The sequence below is a fragment of the Falco punctatus genome (genome assembly GCF_963210335.1).
Source record: "Falco punctatus genome assembly, chromosome: 4".
Lineage (NCBI taxonomy): Eukaryota > Metazoa > Chordata > Aves > Falconiformes > Falconidae > Falco > Falco punctatus.
The window spans coordinates 93,658,765-93,685,558 of record NC_137583.1 but is presented as its reverse complement, the minus strand read 5'-3'; the positions used below and the strand labels follow the sequence as shown (position 1 = coordinate 93,685,558).

At 44.5% G+C, this 26,794-nt stretch overlaps 1 protein-coding gene across 12 annotated transcripts in view; it reads right to left on the bottom strand.

Annotated features, from left to right (window-relative positions):
• BMPER (BMP binding endothelial regulator) overlaps positions 1 to 26,186 on the bottom strand; it is a gene marked incomplete at its 3' end in the record, with an annotated part of 150,602 nt that extends 124,416 nt beyond the window's left edge. For 11 of the 12 annotated variants that reach the window (XM_080383292.1, XM_080383298.1, XM_080383296.1 and 8 more), the window contains exons 1-2: positions 21,989 to 22,820; positions 21,086 to 21,171 (exon numbers count right to left, since the gene is read on the bottom strand). In XM_080383292.1, the coding sequence (XP_080239418.1) occupies positions 21,086 to 21,171; positions 21,989 to 22,379 (477 nt within the window). In that variant the 5' untranslated portion in view covers positions 22,380 to 22,820. Of the gene's footprint in view, positions 1 to 21,085; positions 21,172 to 21,988; positions 22,821 to 24,575 lie in introns of those variants that run through there. The other variant, XM_080383303.1, reaches the window with a different exon arrangement.
• Between the last annotated feature and the right edge of the window lie 608 nt (positions 26,187 to 26,794).

Here is a 26,794-nt window from a genome sequence, read left to right as displayed (position 1 = left end):
CTGGTGCCAAGGGCTGTTTTACATTAAGCAGCTGTTCCACATAAAGAACATTAGTAGCCCATGGTGCAGCAATGCGAAATGAAGGGTCCTTCCCCCTTGAAGGGTGTGTTAAGCAGTAGGCTACACATCATAATTCCTTTCTCTATCCCAATGGACCTTGAACCACTTGCTGCTCAGCGGCCCAGCTTCAGCAGCAGAGGGGCTTGTTCCTCATGCTCCCAAAAGGCACCGGTCCTGACCAGGAGGATGCTTGTGGGGAAAGGAGGAGATGAATCTTTGAATTGCCTCTGGACATGGAGGGTACCAAACCTGGATCCCAATCTCAAAGGTGAGTTGTTACAGCATGGTGCTAAAAGGTGGGCAGGAGGTGCCACACTGACTGTGCCCCTCCACTCCATCCTTTTTTTAAAGAAAAGAAGCAAGAGCAGCTCTGTCCCTTGGAGGAGGAGCTGCATCCTCCTGTCTGCAGCGACAGCTCTGTGTCTCCCAGGTAAACAGAGCTAATCCTTGCCCGCATGAAAAAGCACTTCGGTGGGGCTGGATTTGCAAAGCTGATGTTCCCCCTCTCTAGCTGGTATTATGGGCAAGCCCCAGACAGCTCCAAAACCAGTTGTTTCAGATGCCACCCTGAGGTGCCTAAGTCCCTGCCCATCGGGGCTGGGATGCTCTTCAGGGTGCGACGCACAGCACAGCACAGCACTGCTCCTTTTGGAGCTTTCTGCTGAACAGATATATGGTAGAGCCACAATTGCAACACACTGCCCTGGCGTAGCCTTCACAGCAAAATCCCTCGTGTCCTATGAAGAGATGGGTGTAGCTGTGGAGAAACACATCCAATTGCCTCTTGCTGCTTCTAGGACCGGATTTAATTGCAAAATTCTTTCAAAAAACCCTGTTGTTTTATCGCAGTGCTATATGTTGCGGAAAACTAGGCCAGCAGATGTGGAGGAAAGGGTTAATGTACCATGCTGATCAATCATAGGACAGCAGCAGATAAAACAGGGCTGGTAAATCATTGTTTAGTCTGTTGGAGTCAGGCATTATCCAGTGCAGATCTCCTGGGCCCACTGGGTGTAAAAGTACAAAGATAAAACAAAGAGCAATTGTCATTAGGAGCTTGCTTTTTTTTTTTTTTCTTAGTTTTTTTGCCTTCGCTCGGTTGCCCAAATCACTGCTTCTAATGTCTACTTGTCCATCTGCTTGTTTCGATTTTGCTGCCTCCTTCCCACCCATTACACAAGGGCAAGGCAGAGGGGGAGAGCAAATGCACTTCAGCAACAAATCCTTTCCTTCCAAATATTTCTGCTCCTGCCCCCAGTCATCGTAACATTTCATTACTTGTCCCAGCCATACATTTAAAAAGTCGCTAAGTAGCTGCATGCAGGAGAGCTGTATTACCAAACCTCCATCTGTGTTGTCAACAGCGTCTCTGGAGTTGTTGAAAGCTCTCAGATACTTTGATTTTTGCTGTTCTTAAGAGAAAACTTCTTAGACGGCAACATTCAGAAGCCAACAGTTATGGGAGGGTAGGGGATTTTTTTTTCTTTTGTTTAAAGGACATGCACTCTGGCACCAAGAAGTGCGGAAGAGACACATGGCTCATAAATACATAAACCGTTTGCTAAATCAGAAACCTGGGAGTCAGTCAAATCCATAATAGGATCCCAAGATTCATAATAAATAACTTTTAATTACAGTCCTGCACAATAGTTATTTTAAACAGATGGTTTATAGATTCACATCTGGGTTGTTTTTTTTTTTTTTTAATTTAGTGCTCAGGCACACACACAAAAAGGGAGAGAACCTCAGCTAAGGTTTTTATTAGTGTTGGAAAAATACGTATTTTTTTTAAAGAGGTCAGGCTGCTCCAGAACAATGCTGCCACAGCTGACGCAACTCCCCAGCCAGCGCTCCGCTCGGCGAAGGGTTTACACTGGAATCCCAGACTCCCTTGGAAAGGAAAATTTAAAGAAGTGCTGGAGGATCACCCTGGACTCCTCTCCTGTGCTCACCGAGCCCGACTGCTGGAGAACTTGCTTTTTAATGTGTTTGGGGAAAGATCAGAACGTTTTGTTGGGTGCCAGTGTTTCTCCCCTCTCCCACGCTTTGCCAGTCGGAACCAGAGGTCTCTTTAACTTGGCACGTAAAGGTGATGTCAGATTCCCATACAGGAGAGATACACTAACCAGACCTAATAGCAGCGTTACTGCTTCGTGTTACCTTTACTACAACCTCCTCTCAACGCAATTTGTTCACCTTCTACATACACCTCATATTTTTACCTTCCATCAAAGAACTCCACACAAAATCACCCATTCTGGTGACAAAGTATATCAAGCTAACGGCCCTAAGCTCATGTGGTACAGTTAAATAAAATACCAACATGAAAAGGAAAAAAAAAAAAAAAGGAAAAAGAAAAAAAACCACTAAAAAGAAATCTGAATATTTGGCAGAGGTCTTGGAGAGGACGTGTGCCAAACCACAGCTTGGAAGCCACAGCCAACTTTCTACAGGGTTCCCCACTGGGCTCCTGCCGGTTCACAGCAGCCACCAGGAGGATGGCTCTTTTCAACCTGGATTTGGCTTGGAAGAGGAAAAAAAAAGTAAAATCAGGAGTTCATTTCTTCAGGGCTGTACCAAGGAGTGCCTCTATCAGCAGTACCCTGAGCCCGCTGTGGTGCTGTCACAGCTGGCTGCTGAAGACCTTGCAGATGCAGGTTCTCAGAGGGCTGGATTTCTATGGTGAGAGTCCGATTTTTTTTTTCTTTTTTAATGCATTGAAAATGCTTTTAGAGGCTTGCACTGCATTTCTGGTACCCTGAAGTTATTAACTATTTATATTGAATAGGAAAAAATGTTGTTTAAACTTTCATTTAACTAAAAAAGGCTGTGTAGAGAAAAATAATAAAAGCAACAGAGGCAGATTAGGTAGAAATACAAACTACCACTAATGGCTAATCCTGGAAACATTCGGGTTTTACCATTGTTCATCACAGTCCCACTAGTAACTCTAACAGGACTCCCCACCAAGTAGTTCAGAGTGTCCTTAGGTTTCTGCCAGGAGAAGCCTGTGGGATCATCCGCCAAAACAATAAAAATTTGCAAACAATGGCAAAAGCTACCCCCAGGGAATTTGGGATGCGGCTTTCAAATATGCACATATGACCTCAGGAGAAGAAAAAGCCATTTAAAATTAATGAGACAAGTGCACTCGAGTCACATAGGCAACATTTCCACTGCAAAGGCATAGGGCAGGCTCACGCTGCATGCCATGACCCACACGTTCTCCAGCCACGCTGCTGGCTCTCTGCCAGGTGTCACACGTGGCCAGAGCATCCTCTTGAGTGTGCATGGAGCCACGCTTAGCCCATGCAGGCCACAGGAGCAAAGGTTTGGGCCAGCGCTGGCCACAGGCTCTGTCCCTCAGCAAAGCTCAGGAGCCTCAGGCTGCCAAGCGTGTGCTGCACCTACGCTTATGGAGAACAGGCTCAGGCATGTGCGTAAGTAATGGTCTAGACAAATCCTGAGGTGTTTTCTGAAAATAACACCCTCGCTCCCTTGGCACTCCTGCCTGGAACTCAGTGTCTCGGGTCTGACCTACAAACCTTCCTTTAGCGGGTGGAGCTGATGCAAGCAAGCCACCCTTGCTCATACTGGGGGGCTGCTGTCTTCCATCAGCCTTTCTCTGCCTGAGCAAGAGCCACATGATTTGGCTTCAGGGAGGAGACACCACTCCCGAAGAAGAGATGTTTGCAGACATTTCGAACCACTGTTAAGGGAGATGAGCAAAAGGTCTCATTTCCCTTGTTCCCCTCCAATTATCTGGTAGTATTTTTTTCCTTGCAAAAGCAAACAAAAATGGTTTAGCACAGTAGGCGTGTTTTTAAATTCAAGGTGGAAAAAATATTTCCCTATGAAACAATGTCTGTTCTCTGCAAAATGATACAGTTCTCTCTGTTTACCCACATAAACCTACAAACACCAAGGCATATGCTTCACCCCTCAGAGAGAAAATCCCTATGATTTTAAGCATGTCTTCAGTTTCAATGGGAGTGAAGCCAAACATATGCTTCAGTACTTTCAGCATTAGATCCTTGCCCGTGGCACAACATGACCGTGCTTTCAGAATGAATTGCATTCGATGCAAATGACAGTATTTCATGAGGAACAAAACATGCCAGGTCAGTTCACGGAGTCTTTCTTTCCTTTTTTTTTTTTTTTTGAGCAGAGCACTTGGTAGCCTCCGATTTATCCCCTCATCCCCCTAATCTCTTTAGCTTATCTGGCCTCTCCCTGTGGTGGTGCTCAGCCAGCATCAGCCATCCCCTTCATAATTCAAGCTCTCCCTGCTCCCCAGGAAAGATGATTAAAACAAAGGCCCCGCTGAAAGATGACACCAATTTTCACTGCAGACGGGTATTCCCCACCGCTGCGAGGAAGGCATGAGTATGCGCAAGTCATTCAGGACACATCACTCACAACCCCTTATAGACTGAACAGATATTTTTTTCCTTTCTTTTTTTCACCGTGCTTAATGATGTTCACCAGCATGAGGAAAGTGACCTCGGTGGCCTGCTGCAATCCCAACGCTCCCCAACAGCAGCCCACTGCACTGCTATGTGGTGCAAAGCAAGCGCTTTCTTCCTCTTAATGTTTGTTTCCATTAATGTAACTGCTAAGGCTGCAGCTGGGATCAAGGTCCCATTACATCAGACGTTGTATAAGCACGTGCAAGGAGTACATCCCTGCTCCGGTGAGCTTACGGCAAAGTAGACGCAGCCAGATGCAATGACCGTAACTGCAGATTAACTTAGTGAGAAAGCCAGAGCAGGATCCAGATTGCTCAGCTCTCCATCTCCCTGCCTCCACCTCAACCTCCAAGTGCCACTTCGCATAGAGTTCTTCAGCTGTAAAGTTAAAGGCAAAACTCTTTACCCATCACCAGAATAGCAGGATAGTCTTCTAGGAATAAGAGACAGGTTCTTCATGTGTTTCACAGTAGTTCATACTGTAGTTTGAAAAACTACCTATAGTAATCCAGGAGCCAGCTTTTCAGGGAAAGGGTATGCACCGGGGTTACTCTGGGAGAACACACCTTTGCATTTCACAAGGTGCATGCATTTCAAATTCATGGCTTTTCCCGTGAATTTTAAATATGTTTTTAAACCAACAAAACTCCCAAATTAATAGTTTTTCTATTTTGTCAATGAAGCATTTGTATTAATTATCAGTCACCCAAATCTGATGCCAATGCCTAAGAAAACAGTAGTCACAGGCAATACCTGTCGATCTGAAGCCAAGTGTGCAAACCTGTACCCGTGCTGCTAGAAGAGGCTATGGCTCACTGACTCAACCCTATGAGCTTACGATCTCCCCCTTGCTAGATGTTCCCAGTCATTCAGATCAGCCAGCAAAACTTTTCAGATCATCACTGCCCAATTTATTTTAAGTTAAATGAGTATCTTAAAAGCAGCTTAGCCTGGTTTACCCTGACTGAAGCTGACGGGGCAGAATTCATTCTCCCAGAGAAGTGAACAGGCAGCTGAGGGCCATAAAATCTTCCTCTACCTCAGGCTGATCCAGAAGCCATCCGCACACAGCTGAAGTCAGTAGATGTGGAAGAGCATCGGTGCCCTGGATGCGTTAGCTCCTGGAGCACGCTGCTCTGCTGATCCCCCTTACGGGCCATAGGACAGGTTGGAGGAGAAGTTGCCTCATATTATCCCCCAGCCAAACTGGTCTGAAAACAATCTAAGAAAATTCTGACTCAGAGTAAGAGACAGCCCCAAAAAATTGTTGATGAAGGGACTGAAGTATTATCAAGCCAAGTTCATAGAAGGTAAAGAAGATTGTGCCAAAGGTTTAAAATAACCTATTAAATCATTTGAATTCAATATATTTTAGATGAAGCCACTGTGTCACGTTCTAGCCCATCTCAAAAATTAACTCAGTCCCATCGAGAGTGTCCTAACAACACTTTTGCTTCTTCACTACTGCCATCCTAGCCCTATAGACCATGTTCAGCTTATTTTCCTGCAGATGTTGCCAATGAGGGAAAAACAAAACCATGAAAACAATAAAAGAACACCTAAAACTGAGTCTGTCACTTCAGAGTTCCTGGTTTTTGAATGAGATAACTATATCTTCTATTACAGAGTGAATACTGACCAATAGTTATATTTCTTCTACTTATGTGAATTAAAAAACTTAATCTGTCATTTATTTAAAAGAGTTGCATTGACTGTTTGGTTGTTGTTGTTTGGGTTTTTTTTTTATATAAATATAATTTCATCACATTTTGATGGGCTAAATCTACAAATATATTATCCAAACAATTGTTGCATCTTTATTGCCTTCTCTATCTGAAGTCTGCTTACTCAACCCTTACACTGGAGATTTAGGCAGTGGCAAATGCTCTAGTTTTGGGCTTGAGCCTGTTCTAAAAACTTTGAACAAAGCAGCCCTTGAGGCCATGTACTTCTTCAAGAGTTTAAAAAGCCCAATGGGCCTCCTAACTTACTCTGCAACAAGTCATATCCCATGAAGAAACTCACTTCTGTACAACACAAAAACAGAGCTAGATTAAAGAAAAGGGAAGAAAAAAAAGCAAGGTCCCCTGCTGCTCTGTCTGGCCAGAATCATGTCTTTTACTGCCCATATCCTCTAAAGAAACGATGCTCTCATGATATATTACCCTAATACATCACCAAGTGACAGTTTTCTCATGATACTGTATCCTCAAAGATGTGATGCATGCCAGAAGCAGCAACAGGAGACCTCGGCTGGGGGAGGGAAGGGGGAGGGTTTTCTTATTTTCTTCCAAATTTTTAATCTACATGTTTTTTTTTTAATGTTACTTTGTCAGGAAAATCCCTGTCAATCCTAGCTTCATAATCCAGAGGACTCCTAGAAGTTTTGCAGTAGTAGCACAGCTTTTAAACTGGAAAGCACCAAAAAAAACTCCTCTTCATTTAATTGAAGCAAGTTTTGAAATGGGACCAAAATGCTTGAGGAACAACAACCAAATAAAAATAGTAGCCCAAAAGAAAGCAACAAGAGTCTGTTTTCTATTACAAAATTATTTAGGCAAGACGCCTCCAGACACTGCTGGTTTAATGAACTTGCAAGAAAACTGAGCGCTGACCCTGCATTTGTTTTCTTATGTGATATGTTTCTTGCCTGTGCTACACAGTGGTATTAGCAAAAAAAAAAAGCAGAGGCCACTCACAGCAGTCTGCAGAGAGAAGGGGCAGCCCCCAGCTTGTTGCTCTGTATAGAGAAAAGGGGGAAGAAACAAGGATCAAGAGCATTTCAGGGAGGACTCCTTCAAGGGGGCAAGAGCTTTTATGGTCTTTTAACGCTGCCTTCAACTTGCAGGGGCTCACTCCTTTCTGCTGCAACTGCTCCGTGCTAGTAAAATCTCGAGGGGCAGCCGGGAATCCTGACTTGTGGATGGCTCGTGGCAGCAGTTATCCTCAAATGGGCTTCATCCAGTTGGTGCCAGTGAGAGAAGCTCAAGGTCATGGGAGAATTTAGTCCAAAAAACGTATGCCACCATCATGTTTTATTTGACACATCTCATTTCTATGTGTTTATGCTTTGTGTCTACTCGCACTTCTGACAGATGCAAAGCTTCCATCAGATGCAGAGGGGGAAGGTGGAATAAGCTTTCCTTTGTTGCGATCAACTGCATTGCCAAATTAAGTTAGACTGTGACTTTCAAAACTTGAGCCAACGCTAGAGCTACTAGGAGAAAAAGCTTATTTTGACTCGTGAGCTAAGCAAAAGTGATATGGAAGTCACTAAGAGGAAACTTAAAGCCAAAGCTGTCAAAGTTGCTTTCACAGTTCTCAAGCTGACTTTGACCGTACTTTGTGGCCTGGCCCTCGCTGCTTCTGGGTGAGATGTAGAAGCCTTCACTCGCAGCCCTGATCGCTTCGCCACATGACAATACCCTTGCAGTCAATGAAACCACCCACGCGAGTTCAGAGGTTTGAGCCGAGCTCTGCAGCGCAGACACATGCACAATGCCCCATGCACTGCGTAGACCCAGTTAATTAAACAGTTATTCTTCAATGTTGCTCTGGAAAGAAGTCTACTGTCCAAAATAAGAAACTCACAATGCACAACCACTTTCTGCTTGAAAAATCCAGTGGTTAAAACAAGTTTTTGCATAATCATAGCCCTGCAGGGACAGTTCTCACTTCTGAACAGCAAATTCCCTTCTTTCTGTTTTGCACATGTACAAACAAACAGATTCTGCTATGTCCAAAGCCTGCAAATCTCAACTACAATAATACATTGAATAGAAGCCATACAAGCAGATTTTTCCTCAGCCTGTGTTCCCTTCGCTCCTTCCTCTCCCCTGCCCCACTTGCTCTGCTGGAAGTAAAAAAAATACCTGTTTCTGACAAGTAAATGGAGCTGACGTTAGATTGAAGCTCTGAGGTGAACGGGGTATGCGCGAGCCATTTGTCATCTTGACAAAGTGATTTTTGGTCACCAGTGGGACACTTTAAAGACATCTGAACAGTTGGCCTTGACCACCAGCATTTCTTACAGTTTATAAAGGGACCCATGGGACCACGAACACAACCTGCTTTTGGAAGTGACTCCTGCAGTGGTACCTCTTGATAGTTGTAAAGGCAACGTGACAGATCAGGTGCTATTAAGATCTTTGCTAGCAGGTTATATTTACATAAGTATGGAGCGCAGATAGCATCTTGTTAACCCAATTAATGAGATTCAAATGTCAGGAAAGGGATTATGCCTGGCTCGAAGTCCACAGCGCTCACCAGGCAGCCAGAGGTGATTTCACTGTGTGGGATAGCACTGTTCTCTTTGAAGAGCAAGATCTCAGGCAGCAACGCTACTACCCGGGCAGCCGGGGGCAAAACACAGGAGAGGTGGAAAGCCAGCCTGAAATCCAAAGGTTTCACACCTTTAGCATAGGAAGGGCTCTTTGTGATGAGAGACTCAAGTGCTATGTACGAATGAGAACCTGGGACTAAATTGAAGAAAACTAAAAAGTATCCACTTGAGGTCTTGGAAACTTAGGGTTTTATTAACTGTACCTTCTTCTGCAATTAGAGAAAGCCCTCACTGCCAAGTCACTGCCCGATCTGGGTTGGAAGAGGAACAGCATTTCATCCAGCCTGTCCACACTGCTGAGTTTTACATGGGCAGTTGAAACGCACTTCTCTAGCCCAGAGGAGAATCTCCTGACCAAGACGAAATCACTAATCTCTGCATCAATGACTCTCGATACACTTGACAATAAACTGCTTTTCTCCCACAGCTGCCAGCTGCGAAGCTGTATGACACAAGAGGAGGTGCTCCTGTCTCCCAGGTCAGAGCAGTGAACCCCGAGTGGAACAGCGTGAGGCACTCGGCCCCAAAACAGAGAGAGAGTGAAGTTTAGGGTAAGGGCTTATAGCCAGCAACTGCTGTCAGCTCTACTTGGCACGCCAGCTGTAAGGAATTCCTGTTCTGAGTTTTCATCTCAATGGAGGAGACCAGAGATTTATCACGGGCTGCTTGATCCAGCAGCCCAACCACAGCACTGCTCAGTGAGTTAACCTAAATCCTTTGATGGCAACTACCTTATGGCCACAGTCACAAGTTGTCCACAAACACACAGTAGTAACAATAAGTCTCTAGAAGGTGCTTTAAACCCTTTTAGACCTCTGGTTCCAGAGTCAAACATGGGTTTCCTTGAGTCACATCACACCCACATCCTCTCAACTAAAGCTCTGTCTCACCAGTGGGTTTTGTGCTGTCTTGTATGTAAGAGGCATTGCCCAGTGAACAGCCTGGAGCTGCCTACCCATCCCTGGAGATGACCGCCTTCCAGCAACCCTCCCTTTTCTTGTAGGCAATTGGCTTTCTCTTCTCCTTTTTGGCTCCCACCTTTGTATGTTTCCATATGTGGATTGATTTAATTATGCCAAGAAACCTGATGGCATCAAAGATACTCCTTTTACAATAAAATGATTACACATAATTTTAGGCACTGAATATGTACCCTTCGTGTAACAAATACATAAAAGCATTCAAACTTCTTACTACCACAGCCTAGAGTTCTAGATATTTTTTAAAATTCCACTTCAGATTGATTTTTTGGGCCAAAGAGCTTTTGCTTGGGGATTGGAAACCTTCCCAAGTTAAACTGGACACACACATTTTTCCAGAAGCTACACAAATTGCACGTTTTTTCTGTTTCCTCGGCATTTTCATGTTAAACAATCTCTGGTTCAGCATCAGTGCACTATGCTGCATCTTACATGTCCACATCAGCAAGTTTCTCCAGAAATGCTTAATGCCTTTAGATCACAAACTAAGCCTCAAGCATGCATCTGTTAAAAAGTTTTCTTGCATTACCACACCGTCAACATTTTAATGTATAATGATTTTAATTGTCCAGCATTTTTTTATCCACTGCTTTTACAAACAACCCATCCAACACCCTTTGGTTTACAGGCTAAAAAGCCTGCATGTTATGCAGTCTACCTGCCAACATGATTTTATTCATCTATTGTAATCAAAAGCATTTGCCAGGTTGCACACCAATGCACCTAACCCAGGTAACTGCTCCCCCCAGAACTGAGTATTTGTAGGGATGGGGGGGGAGGGAAACAACTGCTAAATACGATCAACTGTGCACTGCCATATACAGAACAGAAAACAATTATTTTCTTACTCTCTGTCACAAGAAAATGATCAACAGTAGTAGGAGAGCCTGCTGCTCTTATCAGTATGTTAGGTCCCACAGGCAATCCTTCAGCTAATAGCCTTATCTCCAGCCCAGCCACCCTGCCTGGCTCCTTCCTGCCCTAATGATTTCCAAGCGGCACAACCTCGAGGTGTTTCACTAACTGGCACAATTGGATCATAACCACTACAGAGCCTTAGAGCAGCCGTTTATCAGCTCTTCCCCATCTCTCCCAAACCATGCCCCAACGGCACATCACCGCCCAGACAAAAAAAAGGAGGAGGAGACAACCTCAGGGCAATAAAGCTCTGTTATTCTTCAGCCACTAATAAATCATAAGGCAAACCAGAAAAACAGATGCAAATGTATGCCTCTAGCTGGCCATCAGAATGCATTTTGACGGTTCCAAATCTTGAGGAAGATCCAATTCCCATTGAAGACACTTAATATAATTGAATATAAAGATGTCAGAATAGCTAAAAAAAGCAAAACAAGAAAACAAACCCCCAAACACACAATGTTTAGGCTATGAGCTATCAGAAATCTGATTGTCCCAGCCAGGGCCTCTATGACACCTTGGCTTGCATCCCCCTGGGTAAGGAGGAGTGCAGAGCTGCTGTTTTCATGGCTCAAGTGAGATGTTTAGTTACAGAAGAGGAGGCGAGCCATACCATGGCTGTCTGGGGAGAGGGGCAATTGGCAACTGCTGTAGCCAGCAGGGGAGCTGAGGTGATGCTGAGCACCTTAGCAGCCCAGGGATGAGCAGTACCTGGGGTTTTCAGTGTGAAGTAGAAACGGCAGACTTCAACTTCTCAAGTCCGGCACAGCTCTGGACACTGAAGCCAACGCAGTGCTCAGCACAGAGAAATTTAAAACTGAAATGGAAGTGTTTACATAATTGAGGAATTTGCACTAAATATCTGATTTACAGAAAATTTCAACACTGCAGGTTGGGGTTTATGCATACATAAGGCAGCACTGCTACCGTGCAACCGACTGCAGATGCCCTATATGAACTAGACCTGCTCCAGGGCAAAATGCAATGTAATCATAGCTCTAAGGCAGAGCTAAAGACAGCCTGATTCAACCCTTAACACTGAAGCTTTGCAAAAAGGTTTGCTTAAAACAGGGACTCAGAAAAACTGGGACCTCAGTTTGTCAGGGAAAACATCAGATCTTTTCCATCGTTTTCATGGCATTTTATCACATTTCCATCTTTTGTGCTTACAAGCACAGGTAGATCTCCAACTCTAACACTATTTCATAGTATCGCCTTTTGCCATAGCAGTTCACAGCACAAACATACAATGCTTCCCTCTCTGGAAGATCTAAGATACAATACAGAAAATGAAAATGACAGCCAGGAGGTTGATGTGTGTGGAACGGATAAGGAAACAAGTAAAGAGGATGCAAACCATAGACAACGCATGAAGACATGTTATTTTTTCAGTCAGGCGGCGGTACATGGCCCTAGTTTAACATCCCATTTTGGACCACTACCTAGAGCAAGTGGATTCCAGGCGCAAGGGGAAAATGGAGGGGAAAAAAAAGCAGGAAGAAAGTCTAACAAATAAATGGGAGAGATAAAAAAAAAAGAAGTATATGATACCCAGGTCTCAATGTCAGCTCCTGGGGATGAGAAGGGCTGGGGTCCACACTGTGCTTGGCACCAGGGGGCTCAGCACTGAATTCACCTGGATGCAAAATGCTGCACAGAGCCCAGTCGGACAAAAGGTCAGACCAGGAATTTTTTATCTGCAGCTTAATGCATAAGATGGTAAGATTCAGAGGAAGTAATTACAGCAGTTATTAGGTACAATATGAGCAAGCACTGGTATGACAGTCATTTTAATAGTAGTATTACAGGTAAAAGCTTTTATACAATACTGTCTTTTTTTCACAACCGCCTTTTATTTGACCATAAGCTCAATATAAAAAGGTTGCATTTTCATTTGATTTTTTGGTTGTTGCTTAATATTTTTCTTACCTCAAAAATTTCTGTTAAAATGTGATGGGGAAATAAAACCAGACATTTGGTGAGGAAAAAAATATCTATTTCTATATAGCAGCACAAAGCAGAACAGCAGAAGTACTGACACTGTAAGCCATTCACTTACAGGATCATAATTCTTAAAAAGACCATTAACAAGTCAACGGAAGAAACTTGAAAGCTAATAAAAACTATATACAGGTAACTGTATGCTTTTAAAATGCCATTTTGATATTGGACCAGTTCTTTAATAATGTTTTTCTTATTGGCAATAAAAAAGTGCCTTAACCTACACTGATCCATTTTGCACTTATTGTAGACACATTCCAAGGACATTTGCAACTAATATTACATTTTTCCATTTAGTTTACGGCATTTTTGTGCCCTTCATATTTTTCCACATATTATTTATACATTTTAAATATGTTCTTTTGTATTCAAGTTCTCTAATCCTTTATTTATGCCAAAAAGAATCTCATTTCCATACCTGATGGATAGGATCTTCATCATCATTACAGTGACATATCACCAGCTGTCTTCCAAGGAGGTTTTGCCAAGACCTATAATCAGTTCAGCACTGTGTGCATACGTACATTTGCTCAATGCAGCTGCTTCTATGTTAGAAATGTGCAAGTGGTGAACTCTTCACTATCCCATGTGGTTCGAGAACAACATGAAACGGCTCCTTCAAGCCTGCAGATTTCCAGAAAGGCCTCATCATAATCATAAGTCACATATGACTGTGCATCATGTCTCCAAACTAGATGTCACAATAAAGCATAGCGAACTGAAGGCAAATGTGCCTGCACAGCAATGTGCCACAATGAGGCAGCTCTGGAATGTGAAGCGAAGTGCAGAAAGTGGACTTCCAAAGGTCCACAGATGGCACAGACACAGCACCCAGCTATACAATCTGTACTCAGCCCTCAGCGGAGAAAATTAGATGAGATGCTGCACAAGGTAGTACTTGGCCAGGGGGGGCATACCTGTATATGGGACTAAACTGACTTGAACACTGCCTCAACACTGCTGCTGGAAACTTTGAGAATCAAGCTAGAGTCACCATCTTCTACCATAGACAGTTTCTGTTTCACTCTTAGGCAAGCCAATGCCTTTTCTTACAGGTGTTGCATGAACTAAGAGCAAGTACAACTGAACGTGCCTGAATTGTCCTTCAGGAGAGTCTACCAAAGCAATCACCTCCACAACAGGTCATTTGACCCTCTCTAGGCTCTTGATGCAACTCGCTTTGCACTTGCAAAAACATCTTCATAAACATATTCAAACACACACATTGTTCTTTGGTCTCCATTACAAAGCACACGTGGGACACCCAGCTGTACCATGCCAGACATGGCATTATGACTGGGTTTTGCTTTCAGGGTTTGTTTTTGGGGTGTAGGGTGTTGGGTTGTTTTTCGTTTAAGAGAGGGCATATACATCTGTATCTTTTTTAAACTGGATAAAAACTAATAAAGCTTTCATCATGTTGGAGCATGTTTGTGTTCCAGGAACCCTTCATACACGGATCAAAACAACATTCTCTTTTGCAGTAACATGAGGGTGAAAACTACCAGTACACTACTGTATCATAGACTTTGTTGTCTCTTTGTTTGTTATTTTTGTGGGTGAAGAGAAAGCTGATTATATTATACAGTAATAAAGACCAAGAATATTTAAATTGAAAGAAGATGCGGTCTTGGAAGATTCTGTAGTTGATGTATGTAAACTATCGAAATTAAATTAAATCAAATAGGTATGAAAGAAATGTTTGATGATTTTTTATATATATATATTTATTTTTTTTAATATGCACTACTCCACTAAAAGCCATCTGGGATGCATTATACCTTGACGCAACAACAATTGAATCCTGCTGTACTAAAACACTGCCATCTCCACTGAACACGTGTCAAGCACTTGCTTTCAGGCTAGCTGTGTGCTTGTGCATTGGCCACAGAAACCAACCATGCTATAGGTAAAGAATCCCAGCAAATCTAGTAGCTTTCTTGCTTTAGCCTGCAATACGGAGATGGTTTGTTGTTTTGTTTTGGTTTTTTTTTGTTTTTTTTTTAAGGAGGTCGGGGACAGGATGAATCAAGGGTTGAGGTTATTTCTTCCACTTTGTTGTTTGCTTGCACTGGTTTCATTGCTCTGTTGGTTCAAGCTAGGTAGAACACTAGGTCTTATAATGATGAATTTAACATAATTTTTTATGAGCAAAGGTCAAATTCTACATTGCACATTTGGATTTAAAAGTGGAAATTTAAACTACAGAATGATGTTTCATGCTGAATAAAAGTTACGCCAAGCAAAGCTCTGATTTCTAGTTTCCTGAGCTCCTGTCTCCAAACTTTTCTCAGGTTTCCGACACTTGGTTACACTTTGTGGCTCACATTTATTTCCTTCTGTTCTGGATTTAGGTGATAAAAGGTTGCGACATATGATTACCACTCCTCAGGTGCAGTTGGCAAGTTTGAGGTGCAGGCTTGATGGAAGGGGGGAGGAAAAGAGGCGGGGGAAATGGTACTGGTTTGGATGTGGTTTGTCAAGATCACTACTGGCTTTTATCAGCTGTTTCTTGATACAACTCACATTGTTCTAAATTATTTTGGAAAAATAAATTAAAAAAAAGTTAAAGACCTGTTCTCCCCACAAAGAACAATGAGAATAAAACCTTTCATTCTCTGGGGGGAAAAAAAAAAAAAAAAAAAAAAAAAAAAAAAAACCAACAAAAAAAACCCAAAAAACCACCACAGTTTTGCAATTTGAAGACCACTCTTAGCTGAGGTATACTTATCTATTCCCTTGCAGTTCCTGGCTTCTCACCTGTCCCTTTCAGCTGGCATTTTTAGTTTTTAAAAATATATACACCAGTGGCCAATGGACAGGTTATTCTTGGCCCTCTGCTTTGTTCTGGCAAGGTGCTCAGAGTCCATGCAGATGATGATAAATGAGCATAAAATGACGTGGCTCTCAGCACCGCCACCACTGGCACCACCACCTGTCATCGTTGTCACTGCTGAGCTCATCTCACCTTCAAAAAACTCAGCACTCAGAGGTTTAATTCAAGCGAAGTTAATTCTGCGATTTTTTAAATTCTTGTCCTATAATTATGCACAGATTCTCATCTCACCTATTTCCGATGGACTGTAGCATTTTTATGTCTTTTCCACGTGTGTGTTGGTACATATTTCTTGAAAGCAAATGCCATAATATCAGGTGCGAGCCTACTTCTATTTTGAGTTTTAGATGCCTTCCAGCCAGAAAGCTGTACCAACAAAAACCCTGCTGCACTTGATCGTTTACCGTACTTGTACCAGAGTTGAGCTTAAATATTCCATGCCTATTTTATATCCTGACACCCATATAAAAGAAATCTAATCGAAAGTTCTCCCAGTATTCTGTTAATAGCATTTTTCCCCTAACATTTTGAAATCATCAGTATACAGATAATAAAAAACTTACCAAACGGTGGGAAGTTTTCATGTTTATGAAGTTTGTTTCTACTAACAGAAATTTACTCATGCCCCCACTACCCTCAGCCCAAAACTCTCACATTTCAAATATAAAGATCTGAATCTGTCATACATGATATGTTTGAGTTCCTCAAACTGCACGAGGTATGGGAAATACTCATAGGGATTTAAATAAACTTGTTTTTCCACAGATGTGGGAGAAAATTTTAGAAGAGAATCTTCGCATTAGGTAGTGTAGTTATATATATATATGTACGCTTGTGGTCTTAAAACATTTAATAACTGGAATAAAATACTCGATTTCTCAAACCAAATAAAAATAATTCCATTATGGATACCATCAAGATTATGTGTTTTTACCTATAATCATCATTGCCAATTCAGACAAGTTCTTTAAAACCCAAGCTTTTTTCAGTCAGCTTTATAACCCAGTTTCATCACTTTGATTTTCAGAAGCCAGCAGGACGTGAGGTTTTCTTACTACATATCACTAAGCATAAAATATTTTCACAGTCAAATTCTCTCTATCTTTTTCTTTTTTTTTTTTTTTCTGGTACTGTCAAGGGCCACATCATTATCTGAAATAATAATTTACCTTTTTTGACAACAATATTTTTTCTTCACAAAGCTGACTGACTTAGTCCTTGGTACTGCCCATCACATCCAGCACTTTCTTTCTGTTCTTCCCCCTCCTCTGACACAGAGCTCGCTGCAGCTTAGAGCATTTTCCATCCTTTCATCAGAGGAGTCTTTAGCTGTAAACAGGGCTGCAATGGGAGGCTCAGCCATGACACTGCACCAGTAGGCCACCCTGCACTTTTTACGTGACCTAGAATAACAATTTTTCCTGTGTAGCTTCTGTGTATCTGCTTTACCCATTAGCCCTAAGCACTAAGGGTGCCAGTGCTTCCTCCAGTTGCTGTGTTTAACAGCGTGTAAAGGCAAACGCACAAGAGAGCAGGTACTTTCAGTTGCCTGCTGCCTGCTTTGTGCTCTTCCAGTACCTTGAACCCTATGGAAAGCCAGGTGGCGTGGCAGCTTTCTGGGGAGAGTGTATCTTCTCAGAGATGCGGAACCACAGACATTCAAGGTGGAAGTGTGCAGAAGCCCAAGGTGCACTAGCTCTAACAGCATTTTGCAGATAGAAACAGCAAGCCATAAATCAAAGTTCTCAAAACCTCTGGATCATGAAGTCAGCTTTAATTTGCCTTTGCCCATCCATGCTACAGAACACGCTCTGGAGATCAGACATGCCAAAAACCTGGCATCTCTGCAGCCTGCCTGTTGACAGAGAGACAAAGAAGATGATGAGTGTGTTCATACTGTGACTGTACCACCCACATCCACTTGTAAAGTGGACGAGCATGAAGTGAGAAGGGATGGCTTTGTAGTCAAACCATTACACCAGCAGTTAGGTGACCTGAGCTTTCAGCACAGTCCTACAAGAAATTCCTTGTGGATAAACCACAATCTTTCTTTGACTTTGATGTTTGTCATTTTTAAAAAAATTAAAATGGCCAATTCTTGCAGTCAGCTGTAATTAATGATGTTCTTTGGAGATCAAATTCATCCTTGTTTATTAAGTACTTAGAGATTATTAGTTGGACAGCAATAGACCACTGCTAGTGTGTTGTAACTGTAAAAGCTCACATTGAAACTATTGTCTTACAGATGTTAAAAATGACCATTTTTAATGGGCATTACTAAGACCATAAAGCAAAGATGTATAAATCACAAATCAGGGAACTCTAGATTTTAGCCAATTGTGGCTTGTTCAGCTGGTAGTTCTCACATACAGAGCTACACTGTACGTTTACACACACACTCTTAGTCTTACCTGTTCCCTTCTATTAAGGGCAAGCATCAGTGCTGTGCCGTGCACTCCACCACATTTCATTTCTACAAGTAGGGAAGCCCAAAACAGAATTATCTCATGGTGGGTGCAATGCCTTTTTATTAGAAAAGTGTTACCTATACTTTAGAAGTGAACGGCTTACTGTGTACTGTATTCAAAACCTGCAGCACGTCCCCCCATCTGAATTCCCCTGTCACCACGACTTCTCTTTCCACATGTTACAGCAGATGGTCAAGAATTAACTCATTTTGTTTGGTAGCTAGACTTGGCTGCCTCTAGGATATCCCAACAGCTTCCCTTTTGTATTCAAGATTCAGGGGGTTGCATCACCAATAACTCTAAAACAAGAGCTAGAAGCTTTACTACAGCAGCACCCCCTGTTCAAAGCCAGTCCCTGCACTATCTGCCTTGGTCCTATTCATGTCCCTATCATGAAAAGCAATCTGCCCTGTCTCCACTAATCAATGAGAAAAGACTACTTTTGTTTTTGGTCTTCCTGCTAAGAATTCTCAGTGGTGTATATGGAATTGAATCTGCAACTGCTCTTCGCAGTCTTTGTTGCATTATTGCAACTTACTCATAACCTATGAGTTTCCAGTTTTTACCACATTTCCTCTTAGAGTACTACCTGTTGCTTTGCCCTCCCAACTGATTTAGCTTGTTAAGAGGAAGCTGGAGATGGCTTTGCTTACCCTGCCTCCCTCTTTCCCCCATGCTAGGATGCATCCCCATGCTCCGGCAGGATACAACCCACAGAGTCAGTTCTGTCAAACACCTGATCATTCGGTTCTCGCATTTCAATTCTGTCTCCTCTCATTTGTGAGATGGGGAAAATCCTGGAAGGGAGTTATTTAGATATTCCTCTTCTTCACAGAGCTGTTCAGAGTTCTGTAACTTGTGCAGTTATTTATGGCAGCTTGCAGGCATGGGAATGTATCACTGCTAGGGGAGACCTGCTGTACTCCAATATTTCAGTTACTCGCTTTACTGGTGTTTTTAACACAAGTGCCCTCTGTTGAGTTTTCTGTCCTCTCGTGAACAGCAATAGGTTCCTTCCTGGAACAGCTGATTAAGCTCTCTTTTTAGTTGTTCACTTCTTATGATATGAACATCCATCAGGTTTGCCCTTGAAGCATAAGATCAGTCTTCCAGAGAAAGTTCCTCACTGAACTGCTATTAAACAATCAATATTTCTAGTTGGATGTAAGGAAACCTGGTTCTTTCTTCCCTCCTGGTCACAAATCACCACATGGTTTCTTTTGTTTCTGTTCTCCCCAGACCTCTTAAAATTGATCTTTTCCCTTGTGGCAGGCCTGAACGAAGATTTCCGCAACAGGCTGTCCAATAAGTCATTGCCTTGGATGCTGCACAGCATTAAAGTCAGTATCTCCAGACCGGTTTCCTTCTCCTCTACCAGGTCTCCCAGCTTCCAACTCACGAAACAGGGATCACATTTTTCCATTGGCAGAAGTAAAACCGAGCGCGTCCAGTGCAGGTAACTGCAGCAAATTGCTAGGCATCTGCACTCTTAATAAATCAGTGTCCCCCTTGCACAGAAGGAAGCCAAATGCCCCCAGTTACCATGTCACTAAGGTAAGCTCTACAAATGGCAGAGATCTAGAGTTTTTACATCCAAGGGTTTTTGCAGTTCTTCATGTTCACGCACTAAAAGGGTGCTCATTGATTTAATAAAGCCAAGGTCTAGAGAGATCTATAAATACAAATATTTTACCCTGATGCATTATTGCCCTGATGCCCGAGACTGAACTTCTGCTCCTTCACAGATAAATTGCTTCCTTGCTGGTTAACACCAACTTCCATTAGCAAGAGTGGTGGCAGACATATTTGGGAAGGTGATCCATGATAAAACACAGCTTCATCTCTTTTTTTTGGTTTGGTTTTTTTTTTTTGTTTGTTTTCCTTTTGATTTCTTTACTCACCACATCCCATGCTTCTCCTTTCTCCAGCCCCCTCTACTCAGAAAAATCAATAACTTATTCTTTATCACTATTAGCTGGAAAGTTATCACTTTCACTTAAAATCTATTGAACTCTGCAGCAATATACATCAGCCTCAGGGGGCTCAAGATCAGGGTCCCACAGCTGCCAAAACTGCCTTCTAAAAGGCAGCCTGAAACAATTCTTTAAGTCTTTTATAGACTTATAATAATGCTGGCTAATGCTAATAATATTAATAGCAATAATAGAAGGGAGGGAGAGGCTGTCTTGGTGTTTCAGTCCTAAAGCAGAGCACATTTTGAGCATTCAGCTACTTTACAACTTCCAAAACGCAAAACGTAGTGCTTTCTGATCTATGCTTTTCTTTGCATTCAACAGCAAATTAAGGTTTATAGCTTTCTTTTAAATACATTGTAGAAAATTTTATTTAGAACAACTGATTTTCAATATCTCCTAAGCCTTGGCTTGTCCAGCTGAATTGCTCCCAAAAATGCTTAACTCCGAAGCAGAGTTACAAGGAAAGGGAATGTTTCTCCCCAAAATGTGTATCAGCTAGTAACGTTATTAACCACTGAATTCCCAGCACAGCAGGCAGTGTCATCCCTGGAACAAAGCGCTCTGATGAAAGCATCGCTTGTGCTTTCACTGTCGTCTTATTCCAGCATGTATAGTCACGTTGCAGCCTTCACCCTGCACCGCTGCTGTGTGCAACTAAAGCACATGGGAGCTCGAAGCAGCGGCGTTTCCAAACATTACCTTTCGCTCTCTTTGCTGAGCTACAAGCAAAGACTTTTTGTTTGCACCCTGACTTTGTGAAAACAGTTCTCCCTCCAAATTCACACGGTAAATGTGCTTTCACAATGTCATGTTAAAGTCATGTACAACTTTGTGCCTGAGAGTTTTAAAGTCAAAGAAAACGATTGCCAGATCGTGGGTTGGATTACTTTCCATTAGCTCAGCTCTGAGATAACCTTGTGTTACACAAAAGGTGACAGTAGCACCCAAGATTTGATTATGTGAAATATTCCCCTTTCTGTGCAGTTACTTTTAGTACACGCTTGAATGTTCTTACAATCTGAAATCCAAACTTACCAGGCAAACACACATTATACAAGGGTTGTCTGTGATAAATGGTATCTGCAGAATTTCCCCTTCATTTTCACATTTTGCAACGGATCCTGAAATAGAAAATTGAAAATACTGACATGTTTCAATTCCCCCAGCTGGTTTTGGAAACCATCCTCATCGCACTCACGTTTAACCCCTGCTCCATTCCTAGCCTTTGATTTCAAATCTTGCCTTAATTTGCCCTCTTTAAGCAAGCAGGGATGTTCAGTGTTTCTGCAAGATTCCAAAGGGAACAGGGAAATGACTGGCCTTTTATTGCCACGCAAACCTCGACTTTCTTTGTGCCCCCATTATGGCAAAGAAGGACGCTTTTCCTCTTCTCAGATGACGTGTGGAGAATAACGAGTACTCCACGCAAAGCAGAATGCTTTTATAACGGTAGACCCAGAGCTCACTGAAATCAGCAGAAAGCTGTCTGCTATGCTCCAAGGGCTTGGACCAGGAGTACAGCATGAGCCCAGACCCAAGCATCCTTTTAACGAGCGACAGCCAATTGGCAAAGGAGTCAAAATTAGCAGGCTGACTGTCAGACAGAATCAAATTAGAAATCCCTTTACGGCCCTAGCGCTTATGAGCCGGTATTGTGTCATGTTGGAATCTCTTCTCGAAATCTAATGGCTCCTTGCTCGTGCTAGAAATCGATTCAGCGTTTCCCTCCGTGCCCCAGATAACAGGAAAATATAACCGTCGAGGGAAAGCGGGGGGGTGGATGGGGGGGTGGGAAGGCAGGGGGTGGTGTGGGGTGGTGGTTCGTGTGTTCACCTGCCCAGCGCACGCCGTTGCACCTCCAGCCGCCACCCCCCGCGCCCCGTGGCGGCCGGGCAGCCCCGCGGCAGGTGAGCCCCACGCAGCCCCGCGCCCCCTTACCTGTGAGCAGGGAGGACCCCAGCGCCCCGCGGCGGCACGGGGCACCCAGCAGCAGGAGGAGGAAGGCGGCGGCGGCCGGGACGGGGCGCGGCACCGCCGGGCAGCCCCCGCCGAGCCGGCCCATGGTCCCGGGGGTGCCGCCGGCTGCGGGGCAGCGTCCCGGACGCGCCGTCGGGTGGCGGAGCCCGGCCGCCCCCGGCACCGACCCCCGGCGCCGGGCAGCAGCGGGGGCGGGGGGGGGGGAGCAGTTCGGGAGACGGTGGCCCGCCGGGGAGTCCCACCCCACGGCGGCACCGGGGGAGGGGACTGCGGGTGCGGGGAAAGCAGCTGTCAGCGCCTGCCCCTCGGCCCCGCACCCCCTCCTTCCATCACCCCCCTTTCCTGCCCGCATCCCTTCTTATACCTTCCTCTCCCCATAGTCCCTCCTCCGGCACCCCCCGGCCCCATGCCTCCCTCCCCCCCGGCGCACACGCACGGACAGGCTGCCAGCCCCAGACCCCGTCTCCCTGCCGGGAGATGCCCGGCCACTCCCTCCCGCGGCCCCGCCGAGCACCGCCCGGGCCGGCCGCGGCGTCGGGGGGCTGCGCCCGCCGGGCGGGGGCAGGGGGAGCGGATCGAGGGCAAGAGGCGGAAAGAAGCGGAGGAGGAAAAGGTAAAAGAGGAGGAGGGGAGGAAACGTGGAGCCCCGGACAGGTCCGGTGCGGAGCCCGGTACCTGGGCAGAGAGCGGCGGCGCCGGCTGCCTCCCTCCGGCGGGCTGGTCCCCGGCCCCGCAGCCCGCCCCGTGCGGCGCCGCTGGCCCTGCGGGCCGGTCCCCGGCCGGCGGGGCGGGGGCGGGGAGCGGCCGGAGCGGGGGCTGCCCGCGGGGAGCTCCGCAGCGCGCTCCGCTCCGCTCCCCTCCGCCGAGCCGCCCCCACCCCCGGGGCTCTCCCCGGCCCTCCCCGCCCAGCCCGGGGGCTGCCTCTCCCCGCCCGGGCAACGCGGGGCTCGGCGGGGCCGGGGATCCCCGCGAGGGGCCGCTCCCGGGGCCTCTCCCCCCCCGCCCCAGCCTGACCCCCGTTAGCTGCGCTCCTCCTTGCCGCTCCCCACCGGTGCTCGCTGCCCCGGGCACCGCCGAACCCCCACTCTGCCCACGCGGGGGGCGGGCGGGGGTCACCGGTGCTGCCTGGCAGGAGGCTTGGCTGGGACAGCGCTCCCCCAGCCTGCTTTACAAACCGCTTTCCTCCAAACTGTGATGCTTCATTCGGGGAAACGTGTGCTCCCCAAAATAAACTAGTCTGACGGTAAGCTGGAAAACATTGGATCTATACATACTCTTCTTTCTTTGGGGGGTGGATGCGAGCTGCTTCAAAAAAGCTTAGGGCGATGCCAAATCAGGTGCACGGCCGGCTGGTGCGTACAGGGCTGCTTCAAAAATACGTTTCATTTCTCAGTATGATGCAAGGCAATTAGATTTTCACATATTCATTTTAAGAATAAAACCCCAAAGACTTCCAGTCTGCATCTTTATTCTAAAAGGTAATACCTCACCCGCAACACAACTTGTCACCTACCTTCAGGGTAGGAAGCAAAAGCCCCCAAATACTTATATTATACATCTTGTGATAGGGACTATGGACAACTGATACTGGTGAACTTGTAGCCATCATTAGCAAAATCCCTGTCCATGAGAAGAGAAAACCTATTTTTTTCCTATCTCCCAACCTCAGTCTGTGCAGGTTGAAGCTGCACAGGCAAACATGATAATTTGGATGCCATTAAAATGGGTTTATATTCCCTAAAAATATAAATGGGATGCAAAATTTGCTCCACATTGTGTAGAATAAACTCAGTACATAAAAATAATGCATGTAACCTGGATATATTTTTTTTCTGGAAAATGTCGTCTTCGCATTTCCCTGCATTTTAAACATAGATGAGCCTGAAGAGGTATACATTATTATGCACTACTCCAGAAGAGATTTTAACATGTCCCAATGTTTTTTCCATCGGAAAGATGTACTGAATCTTTTGGCAAACTGGCTTCTTCTTACTTCTCTATCTGTAATCAGTGGCTGTGTTCCCCTTTTCTAATTCCAGTGCAGCCACAGCCCTTCTAAAGCAACAGCCATAGGAAAAAAAAAATATCTACCCTAATAATTTCTCCAGTGACAACTACCACAGGAGAGTACTTATATCATTGCGTGCATTGAATCTTCTCTTTGTGATGGTCTAAAATTCATTAAATATTAATGGCACCCGGTGTGAGAAACATACAAATCACTCTGAGGGCATCAAATAACAATTCAGGCATCCAAATAACAGCAGGGAACTTGCTAAAACACTCCGAAAACACAAAAAAGTTTCATCTCCTTTATAAAATGAAGACAAGAGGTGAGAGCAACTGAACTTCACACTCAATCCCTGCCATAACTCATTCAGTTAACAAGAATACAAAATGAAATCATAGCTAAGGCAGGGCAGTTGCAGAGCAATACACACAGATTGGTTTCACAGTTTCACTTTCCCCATGGGTGAAAAAAAAAGCAAGCGCGATCATCACTAAAGCACCAAGCACCTTTAAGACACTGATTAGGCCTAAAACTTACCTCTGAAACATCTGTGACATGAAAATACTGGCTGTGGGGTGAGCTCCCTGGGTCCGTGCCTCTTTTGTGGCAGCACCAGTGCTGGGGTGAGGAATTTGCCCATCTTCTCTTCCTTGCTCAAAGCACCTGCTGCAAGGGGATGCTCAGCCTCCCCGTACCGTGCCGACACTGCACTTCACAGGCTGTTAGCTGCCCAGGGATGAGCCTGCTGAGGGCTGGTGCTGCCTCCGAGTCTCCCGCTGCCCTGGTTCCCCAGAGGGGAGACACTCTTTAGCAGCAACCTCTATTTCTTCCTGATATTGACGATAGTGACATGTCACAGAAGATGGCTCTCTCATTTAAATCTCTCATGAAGTAAAACCCAGCCTGGGGGGGAAATATGCCATCTTAATCCTCCCCCACCTTAGTTTCGCCCATTCAGTGCTACAGGTATGGGGTTTATCTCCGCTTTTTACCTCTCCCTTACCCTATCTCTCACATCTGCCTTATCAAAGGTCAGCATCCTTTCTGGTTGTAATGCTGCATTAAGTACAGTTTCCAGGTTGAGGTGCTTTTTTTTTCCTTTTGCATCCCTGTTTGAAGGGGTTCTTATTTTTCCAAGTAACATTCAAAGCTATGGTAATTTTGGCAAAATCAGAAGGTGGCACTGAAAACTGTGTCCTGCTATCGGATATGCACAGAGACTTTGTTGTTTGCTAGCAGCTAAAACAGAAGTAGTATCAAAACGCTTACCTCTTTTGTATAAGCCAGGGGTCCTCAAACTTTTTAAACAGGGGGCTGGCATACGGATGAAGTGGCAGGCAGTCATCTGCGGCTGCTTGGTTCCCCCCCCAACCCCCGGCGGGGGGGGTGTCTGTAAATACCAGGGGCCAGATTCAGGACCCTGGGGGGCCGTATCCAGCCTGCGAGCTGTAGTTTGAGGACCCCTGGTATAAGCATTACATGGTATCAGTCACTATTGAAAGGATACGTTCATTAATTCTATTTATTGTTCAGCTTGGGCTCATCCAGCTTGATGAAGCAGTAGCTGTTCACTTCGTATGTAATTCAGCTCCTTCTCCAGGGGTGTTTTCCCATCGGTCAGCCGTAAAACAACATCAGCCACTAGCTGGCCATAATAAAAGTTCAACTCAGCACCCACCTAAAAAGGAAAAAAAAAAGCTTTATGGTTAACAGTAGTAACAGTGAAGGTGACAGCTATCACATGCACATCTTTCTCTGTGATTATTTGTTTCACTGGTAAGTCAAAATCACTAGAAGCCCATTCTTCATGGGCTAGAGAAATCTTCCAGAAGTGGAGGAAGGCACTGAGTCACTATAATTCACGCATATTTTCTTTTGTTTGGGAAGGCGACTCTTCTAGGTCTTAGGCATAGGTTGTTCTAAGGGTCCCTTACGACGCAGGAAAGTCTGGAATAAGCACACTACATAGCAATGCGTATGCATCGGCACTGGGAGTATCCCTGCTTTTATTACTTTTATGTTGCTATGCATTATTTTAACACAATTTCTTTGTATTTACGAGACTTCTTGAAATAAAGAAGAAAGTATGTCTGATAAACACTGTATTGAAGGCTATGCCAATTAGCACAACTCATCGTTTCAAACACTGTATTGAAGGCTATGCCAATTAGCACAACTCACCGTTTCCAGTTGTTTTGTTAAATCACTACATTTACAAGGCACTGAAGGTGGTTTACATGTCAGATTGAGCTAACTGTTATTAACATTTTACTAAAGACAAAGAACTCTCCATCCAATAACTTACACAATCAAGCAGGTCCTTTGCTGTAGCTGGAGGTGTGGGTCTCATAAGCTTCAACCCTGCAATTTCTTGTGGAGAGACCTGTAATTTGGGAATGTATTTTATTATCATGGTGCAGCAGCACACAGCAATCGGGAAACTCCGTAGTAACTCATAGGATCCTGATGCAGACATTGCACTTATCACGCGGGAGAGAGGAAGGGAGTTACTCTACTGCTCATCCTTTGGTGGCTGATCAGGTCTTCACAGTTCAGTCGTACTGAGCTGGGCTGCATTCTTTCAAATGCTTACACATATTCATTCATTTCTGTGCTTAATCATGTTTTAGAGTTAAGAGTATCTACCAGTGCAAACTAACGTTATTTCTCACATGGCCCCCTTTCCTCCGGGAGATGATGTTAATAAACCCTGAGACCGGCCTGAGTATAACAAAGAGGTGCTCCTGACAAAACTC